The 12,686-nt window shown below is 40.3% G+C and overlaps 2 protein-coding genes across 2 annotated transcripts in view; one reads left to right on the top strand and one right to left on the bottom strand.

The window, feature by feature from the left end:
* LOC145410458 (protein unc-50 homolog) overlaps positions 1–12,686 on the top strand; it is a 90,564-nt gene that overhangs the window by 39,434 nt on the left and 38,444 nt on the right. The gene's annotated exons all lie outside the window — the stretch shown is intronic.
* The window catches only part of LOC145410380 (beta-1,3-galactosyltransferase 5-like), a 24,861-nt gene continuing 21,001 nt past the window's right edge, over positions 8,827–12,686 (bottom strand). The window contains exon 2 of the mRNA XM_080280532.1: positions 8,827–9,768. Coding sequence (XP_080136658.1) covers positions 8,827–9,768 — 942 coding nt within the window. The remainder of the gene's footprint in view (positions 9,769–12,686) is intronic.

The raw sequence follows: 12,686 nt of genomic DNA, 5'->3' as shown, positions 1-12,686 counted from the left end.
GGTGACTTCCTCTCTCCTGTATTCTGGATTATTTGTCAGGAACAGATCCAAAAGATAGGCATTATGGTCAGGATTAGCTTGTATTCTGGTTGGTTACTCTACCAACTGAGTGAGATTAAACGATTTTGCAAACAGCTTGCATTCTAGACCATTATCGTCATTCCTGGCAGAGTGCAATAACCATTCTTCATTATGTATGTTAAAATCACCCAGAATGGTAATCTCAGTGCTAAGGGTGAGGTTATGGTTAGTCAACTGTGTGGATATGGAATTAAATACACTAGGTTCTGAAGAAGCATTGGGAGAGCGATAGACTCCACAAATATGTTTGGTAATTTTGATAATTTAGTTTATACAGTGAATAATCAAAATTAGTTGAAGTTCATAACAGTGTCAACTGCAAAAATTAGTTGAAGTTCATAACAGTGTCAACTGCATAGTCAGATTTGATATACTGTAACAACAGGTGCCACCCTTGTTACTGAAGTTTGTAAGGAGTTGGTAACCAGGAAAATGAAATGGGGATATTTCAGTAGAGGGAGAAATTTGGGATTCTGTAAGGAACAGGGCTAGAGGGGATACTGCTTGGAGGAAAAAGTGAACGGAATTCAAATTGGTACCAAGACCACGGCTATCGGTGAAGTATAAGGCCGAACCTGCCCTTCTTTGCTGATGAGCATGAACAGTGTTTGCAATAGTTGCTGTTGGCACAGTCACTTGATTGTGACCGGGAGGACCCTGTGCCGCCAGCCCTACCCTGCCTGTGGTGGCAGTCCAAGATACCACCGTGTTCGCTGATGTTAATGCAGCAGCCATTGCAAGGGGGGAATGGAAATAGAAGGTGTGATATGTAAAGTGCATGTAGTATGGTGTAGATGGTTGAAGGTAGAGGTATTATGAGAGTATGCTGGCCTACTCACTGTGTAAATGAAAGCACTGAAAATGTTCAGCAAAGAGAGATGGTCAGGGTCAGGTCCTGAGAGCTGTGAAACGGGAATTCCTGCTCTCCCTATCACCAGCTTGCCATCCACCTCGGGAGTACTGCCCTCTTCGACTGATGCTACAGTCTGCCCCCTATTTTTTGCTCCATTTACTAATGTATCCAGGTTGTTTTGTATAGATTCACTGTCTGCTTTCATAATTGCTGTGCCTCCACTCTTTGTGTCATCTGCAAATTTCACTAGCTTCATATTGTTTTCTCAGTACCAAAGTATTTCAGCACAGCTCATGATCGTTAGGTTAAAAAAACGCATGTGATAATAAAGGTTACTTCAGTGAAAGTCAGCCAGTAGGTTAATTTTCTTTATTTATATTATACAGTAACTAGTTACAGTACAAACAGTTTCATCATTCCTAAAACTGCACATTATTGAAGATGGGTACATTATCAGATGATACTGGTATCCAGCATGTTATTTATATTCTCTTATTGCGTAAGGTTACATGGATATGTAGAGATTGAACTACAGTAATTTGCTTCCCATGTTTCTGTTAACTGATTCACCACGTTAGATGCAATTGAGTATTTTGTTCAGGCTAAATTCTGATCATTTTAATCCATTGAGGCAATTTCCAGTAGTCAAAAGGTTAATTGAAATACTTTTCTGTCCTCTGGCTACCTCCTTGAATTCCCTTGTTTTGAATAATAGCCTGTACAAAATACTGGTAACTCGGTGTTCCATACAAGACAAAAGTGTTCAAATACACAATAAACCCATTTTGTCAGTCTTAAAAAAAGTTTAAACTAATGACAGAATCACAGTAAAGTGAGAGTGTTCAAGGAATTATCTTACTGAATCACTTGAAAGAGGAGTGTTAACTGATCACTGAATCACATAATAAATTGGGAATGTTAAAGGAATTATCTTGCAGAATCACATGAAAGGAGGAGTGAACTGATAACTGAATCATACAATAAAGTGGGAATGTTAACTTAAGACCTTTTAATTACAGTATTTGGAGCACGAAGGTGTGGACAAGTCTCATATCTGAAGCATATGATGATCAGAAAATGTTTGCCTTTTTTTGTATCGTTGCCGAGTAAAACCTTACTGTAAAACAGAATACAGGTTGATCATACCTAAAATTTCAAGGGTTCCATAAATGACTTGTCAAAGTAGGTGCCTGCTCACACCTTGCTGACTATTTTAATGTCTGTTACCACTAAATTAGATAATATGGTTGGAATGTTAACTTACTACTGAATCAGACAACATACAGTAATGTAAATGGTTACATAGTCACGAGTTAGGTAGAATGGAAATATTAACTTGTTGCTGAACCAGTTACAGTGCACTCATTAACATACAGGTATATTAATTTCTTATTTCACTTAAGCTTAGGATTACTATAGCACCTCCAGAATATTTCCCTTAATATTAATATATATATATATATATATATCATCATCATCATCATCAGCCGTTGAGGTCCACTACAGGACCGACCTATCCCCTCTGAATCAGGGACGATACAGCTTATGTATCTCTACCAAGTGGCTTAGGCTGTCTGGTAGAGATTGAATGTAGGGTGAGAAGTGCTTGTAAGTGTGACTGTAGTGTTGTATTGGCTTTGGATATGTGTGTAGTCTGTGAACCAAGTGTAATCGGCCCACGCAAGCCGACTGGGTGCAAACATACTTTACAGCATGCGACACTGGTTCAACCACAGCACCCCTGGTGTCCGCCAAAGCAGTACATGGCCGGGAGAACACTTCCAAAGTTTATTACCCTGGCGGGGTGCGAACCCTTGCTCTCCAGTGTACGAAAATGCACACTTTACCACTGTACCACAGAGGCTCCAATATTATATATGAATATATAAATATATATATATATATATATATGTATGTAAGGATACATTATTATAATACTGATATTTTTTGTTTTGCACTTGGTTGCTTATTAACCCCTTCAGACAGATGATGTACTTTTTTTTATTCTTGCTGCTATACTTCCACCACCATCATCATCATCATCATCATCATCATCATCATCATCCGGTCCTCCTTTCCCACTAGAGCAGGGTGAGGAGTAGCAGTGTCCAGACAGCCCAAATTTGCCCAGTCCAACAGGCCACGCTTCCATTCACTCATTGTTCAAGCCACCGGAATCTTGGCTCTGTCGGATACATCCAAAACTTTCACCACGTTTTGTAGCTTCACATAAACATATCCGAGTCAGTCCGGACGCTGCCATGTTAAGAAGGGATGCCAAATCCCTGATCATGCACCTCTCCTCACAACATTCATCCAGCTAGCTTGATCTCTTGTCAGTTCCCTAGCCTCACCAACTTCGACACCTTTCTTCCTCACACACTCATCCACCTTCTCTTTGGCCTCCCTCGCCTCCTCCCTCCTTCAAATTCGCTCAGATATACCTTTTTCACCACTCTGTTATTATCCATTCTCTCCACATGACCATACCATCTCAGTACACTCTCTTCGATTCTGGTGTCCACAGACTTCCTCACCCCACATCTTTAACGAATCACACTGTTTCATATCCTATCCACCCTCTGTACTCCACATACATTCCTTAGCAGTCCCATCTCCACTGCTTTTACTCTTGACTTTTCATTTTCATGCCACACCATAACCTCACCTCCATATGTCAAAGTTGGCACTAACACTCCTTCATGTAAACCTCATGCAGCTGCAATACCTAAGTCTCTGTTTTTTATCAAGGCCTTCATTGCACCAACTACTTTTCTTCCTTGTGTCACTCTACTTTCCACTTCTTTTGCACATTTTCCCCTCTTTTCTATCACTGTACCCAGGTATTTAAACTCTCTCACCAGTTCCAGTCTCTCTCCATTCACTGTAACAATGCACTGGGAGTCACTGTCTCTCTCAGTGCGATATTACAGTGAATGGAGAGAGACTGGAATTGGTGCGAGAGTTCAAATGCCTGGGTACAGTGATAGAAAAAAGAGGTAAGTGTGCAAAAGAAGTGGAAAGTAGCGTGACATTTCAATCTTTTTTTTTTTTTTTTCAACCTGGAAAGCCTTTTTGCACGGAAGGCAATATCTGATGTCCAGTTCAAAAGGTCTGAGGTGAATAAAAGCATCTGGAGTTGGCATTAATAGAAATGAAGAACTACATCCTCAGATTGAAGGGATTGTTATAAACAATATTATTATCCTTCATTGTACTGTATACTCTTTGTTGAGAATTCTGTGCATTGCAGTATACAGTTCTTTAACCATACTGTAATTATTACCTCCACCAAGGAGGTTATGTTTTACCTGGTGTTGGTTTGTCTGTCTGACTGTTAGCAGGATTACTCAAAAAGTTATAAATGGGTTTTAATGAAATTTTGTGGAAGGGTGGGCCATGGACCAAGGAAATAATTATTAAATTTTACGGCTGATCTGGATCTGGATCCTGAGTATCCCACACAATAAGTGTTTAGTGAATTTCAATGAAATTTTGTGGAAAGGTGGGCCATGGGCCAAGAAAGAATTGTTTAAATTTGTGGCCGGATCAGGATACGGATTGTATATCCACGGATCTGGATCTGGGATTACTCAAAAAGTTATGAATGGATTTTGATGAAATTTTGTGGAATGGTGGGTCATGGGCTATGGAAGAAATTATCAGATTTTGGGTCGGATCACACACAATATCTCCAAAAGTTCTCAATTAATTTCAGTGAAATTTTGTGGAAAAGTGAACCACGAAACAAGAAAGAATTTATTAAATTTTGGGGCAGATCCGATTCTGGATCTGGATCCCACATCCATGGATCTGGATCCTTTATAATTGCATTGGTGGAGGCATGCAATCTCTTAGTGCTTTCTAGTTTTTATTCTCTGTTTGCAAGCATGGTTCATCACTTATTCGGTTACTAAAAATTTGTTGAGAAGTACAGTATTGTCATTAGTCAGATATGCAGACTTGGATCCATTAAACACACTACAGACAGTCCTCATTTTAAGCAGTTTTTATTTATTTATTTATTTATTACAGTATTTTTTACTGCCATTAAGTCCTCAGTAAATTAAAGAAATGTTGCCCTTTGTTGTTTCATTGCATGCAGGCTGTTCCAAAACATTTCACTTGATGGGAAATGAAATGTAAATGACAGAAATTTGCTCACGGTACATTTTGAGACCATTGACCATGTTGGCATGTTTAGGTCTTTTCACTTAATGGTAGCCCTCTATGTGTCATAATCTTGAGCCATTTTCTTACTCCTCTCTTCTGGAGGTCTTATCTTACATCTGCCTCAGTCTGCCTCTTGACAGTATTCCCTCCACATTCTTGCTGAGACCAGCCAGTCACCCTCTTCTCTCCTTTCTGTATGTTCAAATAATCTTAATCTACCAGTTCACATCTTTAATGTAATATCTGTAATGCCAGATCTTACCCACGATACACTGCTCTCTGTTCTGTCACTCATTACTGCCCTGCTCATCCATCTCAGCATTCTCATTTCTGTGGATTCTGATGTGGTTGTTTCCTCCTCATTCACTAACCAAATCTCATTGTCATACAGCATAGTACTTTTCACACATGTTTCATACAATAAAGTACCTTTAGCATGAAAGGAGAGCCCCTTCATAGTCCATAGAGGCAACAGTTCCTTAAACTTCTTTCTTTCACGTGTCATTCAGAGTTATCATTTTATGCAATTTGCATATCTTCAGTGTGAACACCACGTCAGTTTGAAGACGATTAATTCTGATTCTGAAGTTCTCCTTGACTCTTTGACAAGTATCAGGCATAATTCTGTGCAAGTAACTTTCACTTCTTTCTTAAGAGCAGTCAAGGTTTGGGGGATATTTTTCTAAATGCAGCACTTTGCTGCACCCCAAAAGAAAATCAAGAGAGGTGAGATCAGGACTCTGTGGAGCTTATTCGTGAGTGATGCTGAGACTGATCACATGTGTGTGAAATTTTTCCTTAAAGATGGTTATGGTGTCAAGACCTTTATGAGATACTTGTAGCATAAAATTGCAGAAAGCAAACATTTTGGGGGTTAAAGCAGTGGTTTCCAACATTTTCTAATTCTTGCCCCTCCCTCACTGAATGACACGTTCCCTGCTCCCCCCTTCCTTAAATACAGTACTGTATTTTACTGGCATAGTTGGCACATGTCAATATATGTCATAGATTCTTAATCTTTGAAAATGTTTATATATTCAGATAACTAGATTTCTTATTCATATCTGAAATATTTTCTCCATATTTAGAAATTACTGAATTCCATCATAATTCATAGTTTTCAAATATAATTACCCTCTTTATCAAGCCTTCGTGCCCCCCCAGGCAGCCCTTCATGCCCCCCTAGGGGGGCACAACCCACAGGTTGGGAACCACTGGGTTAGAGGCAAGAACAGTCCCAAGATTATTGTACACCTGCAGCAGAACCTTTTGTTAACAGGTAGCCTACTGTTCAACCAAGTTTATTTTCATTCCAATAAGATCCTAATATTACTTTGCAAGAGTTTAATGCACAGAGAGCTGTGAATATAGAATTTTCTGTGACTTTTCTTCAGTAGGTGCTGTAGTGGATGTTAACAGCCCCATTAATTTGACAACATGCACCGTCGCTTGAACAGTTACTGTCTATCCCATGCTGGAACTGCTCCATGTGATCATGACACCTTATATACATATCTTGGAACTTCTGCTCATCATTTTGCTTAAATTGGTGGATACCAGTTTGGCTTGGAATCAGTTCCTGGGATCATCTTTGTAGTTATTTCTTTTGACTGCTCACTTTTAAATCCTGGACTGGGTGTATCCCAGAGTTCATGATGTTAAAGGTCAACCAGCTGTTCTTGTTTTGGTCAAGGACAAACCCCGAAAAATGTACTAATGCGTAATAAAGTATGATTCATTTTGAAAAAATTCTTATTACTGTATTTTCATGTAATTAGAACAAGTGACAGTTTTTGTGTTTGGCTCAGTTTTGTACTTCCTGGTGATTTAAAGCAGTCTTTACTTATATGGTAATTCATTGTATGCACTTCATGGCCAAAAAAAAAATGTATACATATATATAGCACTGGGTGATGTTGCAGTATAATATTTTGAAAATTTTGCAGTTCTGGAGGACCATCTTGTACCTATGAAGATGAAGTGCCAGTTTCCCCCACATTACAGTAGCTGTTGTATGTAATATTTTAATTTTTTAAAATTCATTCCTTATTCCTAATGAGGACTGCCTGTCATGTTGCAGCAATGAATTACCTTAAGCTCTTGAGCCTCACGGATCTTCCTAAACTGAATTAAGCATTAGCTACAATGAAATATAAGAATATATCTCCTGGAATTATTTAGGAAGGGGAGAGTTGGTATGGCGCACAAGGGCTTAAGAATAACTGCAGATAAAATAAAATTGATGGTATCTAGGGCTGGTGGCAGTACTGTCAAAGAAGAGGGAGTATCCATGTGCAATATGCCACAAGGGTGTGGGAAATAATTCCATCTTGTGCAGTGTTTGTGATCAGTGGGTTCATCAGAGTTGTAGTGGTATTAGAGGTAGACTGCGAAATAATGCTGATTTCATGTGTGTGGTTTGTCTGGGAGAGCATGTGGAGACTGTCAGGCGTGAAAGAACTGAACTTGCTGGTGAGACTCTTGAGTGTGTGGATGAGTTTTGTTACTAGGGGGACTTGTTATGTGTTGGAGGTGGGGCTGGAGCTAGCTCTGTGGCTAGAGTGAGGAGTGGTTGGAAGAGGTTCAGGGAGCTGTTGCCTCTCCTGACATTGAGAGGGCTCTCGCTCCATGCTAAGGGATCTTTGTATGCAGCATGTGTTAGGAATGTAATACTATATGGTAGTGAGACCTGGGCAGTAAAGGAAGAGGATATTCACAGGCTTAAATGTGCAGAAATGACAATGATTAGGTGGCTGCGCAATACGTCCCCCAGTGTGAAGCACTCTAACTGTGCTTGCATCTTAGGTTTCTCCTTTGGTTATTCTTTAGCTTCTCTTGTAGACAACCACTGCCTTACTTCTAGCTATCAGTAATGGTGTTCTCAAGGTTCTTTCCTTTTTCTTATTCATTAATGACATGAACTGTATATTTAATCCTATCTATCACAGCAGTCATTTCAGCAGTCATGAGGTGAGACATCCAGCACACCTGACTTTATTTGTTTCTTATTTCTGACTTGGGCAAAAGAAACCTAGTTGCTTTTAATGTCCCCCAAACTCAGTCTTTCCAATTTTCAGTTGGACACAACACTCCACATGACTAATCCTTACCTTCAACAGCACACATGTCTCAGTACCCTTCATGTCTTTTTCTCAAGATCCAGCTTGGAGAGCTCACATTATTTCTCAAGCAGAAACAGCATCACAGAGATTAGGTGCTGAACTGACTTTGTAAATTTTTTTTTTAACCCCACTCAGTTGATGACATTTGGATGGAAATGTAGGGACGAGATCTGCCCATGTATGGAGTTCTACTGTCATGTGTTCGGGCATGTTATGACTTACAGCACAGTACTTCTAAACAGGGTGGAGTCAAAGCCTTGTCATCTTATTTTTTCACTTACTGACTCCCTTTAGTTTCTCTCTCTCTCTCTCTCTCTCTCTCTCCTTAACAGCATTGCATCTCCCTTTCTCTTCTATCACTCCTATTCTGGTCACTGTTCTTCTGAACTCTGCTTGCATCTCTTGCCCATTACATCAGACATGCAGCTCTCATCTTCCTATACAGTACACACTTACTCCTTTTGTGTCCAGTTCTCTGATGCAAGATATTTGGATGGAGGTACTGTATTTTTCTGATAAATTATCTTCTCACATTCAAAAGCAGACTCAGAATACAGTACAAAATCAAATAAGTTTGCTTAGACAAGTTAGATGTCTTCAATTTGTTGAAGGAAGCCTGGGTATAAGGGAAGACACTAGAGAATTCATCCATACAGCTGCCTGGGCAAAATAGTTATCACAATCTTTGGGACTAAGCTGTGTTGTGGCTTTAGTGAAGTCTACCAGCTCTGTGGGTGTGAGACCGTGTGCTGTGAGGAGGGAACTGTATATACAAACATCATCCCACCTTGGCCGAAATCTCCACCATCCATCAACGTGACTTAATTTTAACTTTAATTTTGCACTGCCAACTAAGCCTGATAAGTAAACATCTTCAAGTGGAATAATAGGAGTGTGTCTGGCAGCATTAAGCAGGTGTGGTATGAGGTTTGAAGTAAGGAGGTATGAAGTTCCTGAGAGAAAGGGTGGAAGGGAATTATTGCCATATATATCTGAAGCTAGGTACCATTTTGAACCAGGGTAACGATCAGGTTTTGCATTGCGGTACAGATAGCCCCCAAACACATAAGACTCATACTTGTGGCTGTGAGAATCAACAAAGTAACTGAGATATTGGTATGGCTTAATTTGGTCACACAGCAGGCTATGGGAAGACTCCTCTGATGTTTTACTCTTGGCTGAACATTTTGTAGGGCACACTTGCCTTCTTGAGCCATCAGGTAAGGGACTTTTGAGAACTTTTTCCTCCATTTTCTTGTAAGGAAACCCCACTCTCCTGTTTTCCACATCACCTTCCAGGTCCAACCTACCGTAAATGTTCTTTCTGGCTTTGCTTATGCATTCAGTCAAGCAGCACAACTTATATATATTAATATAAACATCATCATCAACCTTTAGGACAAATTCAGCTCTTGGACATAGCTTCATTACCCAGTGAATGATGGTGAGGGTCTTGAGGGTAAGGTTGGCATACGAGTCAACAAAACTGATGTCTTGAGCAATGTCCTGGTGCTTCTGGGCTTCATTAATCACTTGCTTCTGTTGGACCAACAGTTGTCATCATCATCATTATCATCATTAAAATCCGTACAGTTACTCATATCCCATAAATAAGAAATGGTGAAATTTAGTTCAGGAAGACAGACAAGCACTGTAGCAGGAAAGAGTGGCTAGCGCAAGAACAAGTCAGATGCTGCCTATGCACAATCAGGAGAAGTTCACGGACAGCCCTCTGTCAGCATAATATCCTGCCTTCCATATTTCTCATTCCTCCCCAAGTGAGAGAGAGTATCATTCCTTCATGTACTCTTTTGTTGCTTGCTTTGTATTACTATCATATATAAACAGTGCAAGTAACACCTTCCACTGCCATGGCCAGAAGAGAAGTTTTGATGAACTGTAGTTCATGGCTCTAATCTCCAGTTAGTGCTAACACTCTTGTGTTGGCAATTAATTCAGTAAAGCATGCCTAAATGCTTAGCAGGGTAAAACCTCATTTTCTATCTGTCTAGGCCTATCTATTGCCAAATGCCTTAGTCCCATAAGGGGTGGCCACAAACAAATTGCCTCCATGTCACCCTGTCCCCCACCATTTCACTGCCCTTCTCCCAGCTGACACCTCCCCTCTCATATACCTCTCCTCTCCATAGCTCCATTTTATCCTTGGCCTCCACTTCACTCGCATACACCCTCCTCCTCAGTCTCTCGCTCTCCATCCTGTTCACATAGCCAAACCACTTCAGTGTATTTCTCCAAGCACATTCTTTCATATTCACATCCACACCACAGTGCTTCTTCACTTTCTCATTTGTCATTCTGTCTCTCCATGTAACTCCACATGCTCCTTTCAAAGAACTCATTTCCACTGCTCTCGCTCTTGACTTTTGTCCTTCATGCAAGGTCCAAGCTTTACTTCCATATGTTAGAGTTGGTATCACAATACTATCATGCAGCAACTTTTTTACTTCCATGCTCATTTCCCTATTTCTTGTCACTGCTTTCAGAGAACCAGCAACCTTTCTTCCTTGTTGTACCCTCTCAAGCACTTCATCCTCCAGACTTCCATCCTTACTCATCATACTACCCAGATACATAAATGCACTCACATTTTGCATTTCCTCATCATCCAACCTCAGTTTACATTCAGTGACTTCATTTTTCTTGAAGACCATAACTATACTCTTCCCTACATTCACCTTCAGATTTTTACACAATCTCCCAAACTCGTTCACCAAGCCTTGCAGTTCCCCTTTATCCTCACTTAACTGTACAGTATCATCTGCAAACAACAGTACAGGAAGTTTCCAAACGCTGCCCTCTCTTATTAGGGCCGCTCCAACATCCACTGCCCTTGTATCTCTTTTATAACCCCATCCATATACAGATTGAATAACCATGGGTATCTGACATCCTTGTTTCAATCCAACATTCAGATAGAAAAATTCATTAATATCACTATCCACACACACTGCAGCCTTTGCAGCCTCACACATCCTCTTCACAGCATTCAATAGCTTCCCATTTACCTCATATGTTCTTAATATTTTCCACATTCCTTGTATTTCTACTCTGTTATACACTTTCTCCATATCCACGAAGGCCATGTACAACTTCCTTCCCTTCTGTAGAAACTTTTCCACTAAAGATCTAAGGATGATATCTCATCTACACAGCCTCTTCCCTTCCTAAAACCTCTTCTTCTCCAACTAATTCCTCTGGTATTTCCCTAACTCTCTCAATAAATATCTTACCATCTAAATACTTTTCCTATTACACTATGAAGACAAATGCCGCTATGATTACCACACACTTCTTTTTCCCCTTTTCCTTTGTACAGGGGAATAGTTATATCTGACCTCCAATCCTCTACCTTCCTCCCAGGTCAATCTGCACATCTTCCATATCCTTTCTACTACTATCTTTCTCACTTGCTTCATCATTTCACCACACACTCCATCAATTCCTGGGGCTTTCCCCAGTTTAACTTTCTTCATTGCTTCCACTACTTCCATCCTACTGATCTCTTCCTCCCTTCTCATCTCCCTCCTCCTCCCAGCCATTCCCCAGCCACTTATACTCGTATTTAACAGTTCCTTTAAGTGTTCTGTCCATCTACTCGCTTTTTCTCCCTTCACTATCAATCTACCATTTTTATCTTTCACTTACAACGTCTTTATCACCCTATCTGATTCTCTTTACCTCCATCCAAAATGTTTTCTTACATTCCCTCCACTTTACATTCAAATTCCTTCCAAATTCCTCATCCATTCTCTTCTTACTTTCTCTTACTAATCTTTCCACTTCTCTCTTCCTCTCTATATATAACACTCTCTTCCGTCTCTCAGCTTCCTTCATGCCCCTGCTTCCCATCCCCTCACCATATGCTTTCTTCTTTCCTGCCACGGTATGTCTTCTCTCCATTCCACTATGCTGTTCCTTGCACCCCCTTTTGTCTTCTCTTCACCCTATACACCATCTCACATGCTGCACAGATTTCGTCTGTGAATATCTTGCACACATCTTCAACTTTCCCATCTGTTCCAGCTCATATTTACCCAATCGCTTCTCCATTTCTTTCTTATATTCTTCCTTTTTTCCATTCTCTTGCAACCTTTCTACCCTCCTTGTACTGTACGGACTACTTCCTCTTGTCCTTCCCTCCTTCTATTCCTCCATTGCACATGAACCTTGACTTTCACCACCACCAAATGGTGGTCAGAAAGTACACTCCTCCAACCTCTGTATGCTCTTCCATCCATTACATATCTTCTCATTCAGTCATCCATACACATAATCAGTCATTGCCTTCTGTTCATTCAGTTCACCACCCACTCTTCTCATCACTTGCCACAAATGCATGTGGATCATTTTGTGCCTAAAGAGGGTACTTGCTATCACCAACCCCCTCCCTGCACAGGCTTCCCCTAGAGCACTGCCATTCTCATGCACTTCTGCAG

The sequence above is a fragment of the Coenobita brevimanus genome, chromosome 85 (assembly GCF_032717465.1).
Source record: "Coenobita brevimanus isolate Jiangsu-jjx chromosome 85, ASM3271746v2, whole genome shotgun sequence".
In the NCBI taxonomy this organism is placed as follows: domain Eukaryota; kingdom Metazoa; phylum Arthropoda; class Malacostraca; order Decapoda; family Coenobitidae; genus Coenobita; species Coenobita brevimanus.
The sequence above is the reverse complement of the archived record's forward strand: the minus strand, read 5'-3'. Positions and strand labels throughout refer to the sequence as shown.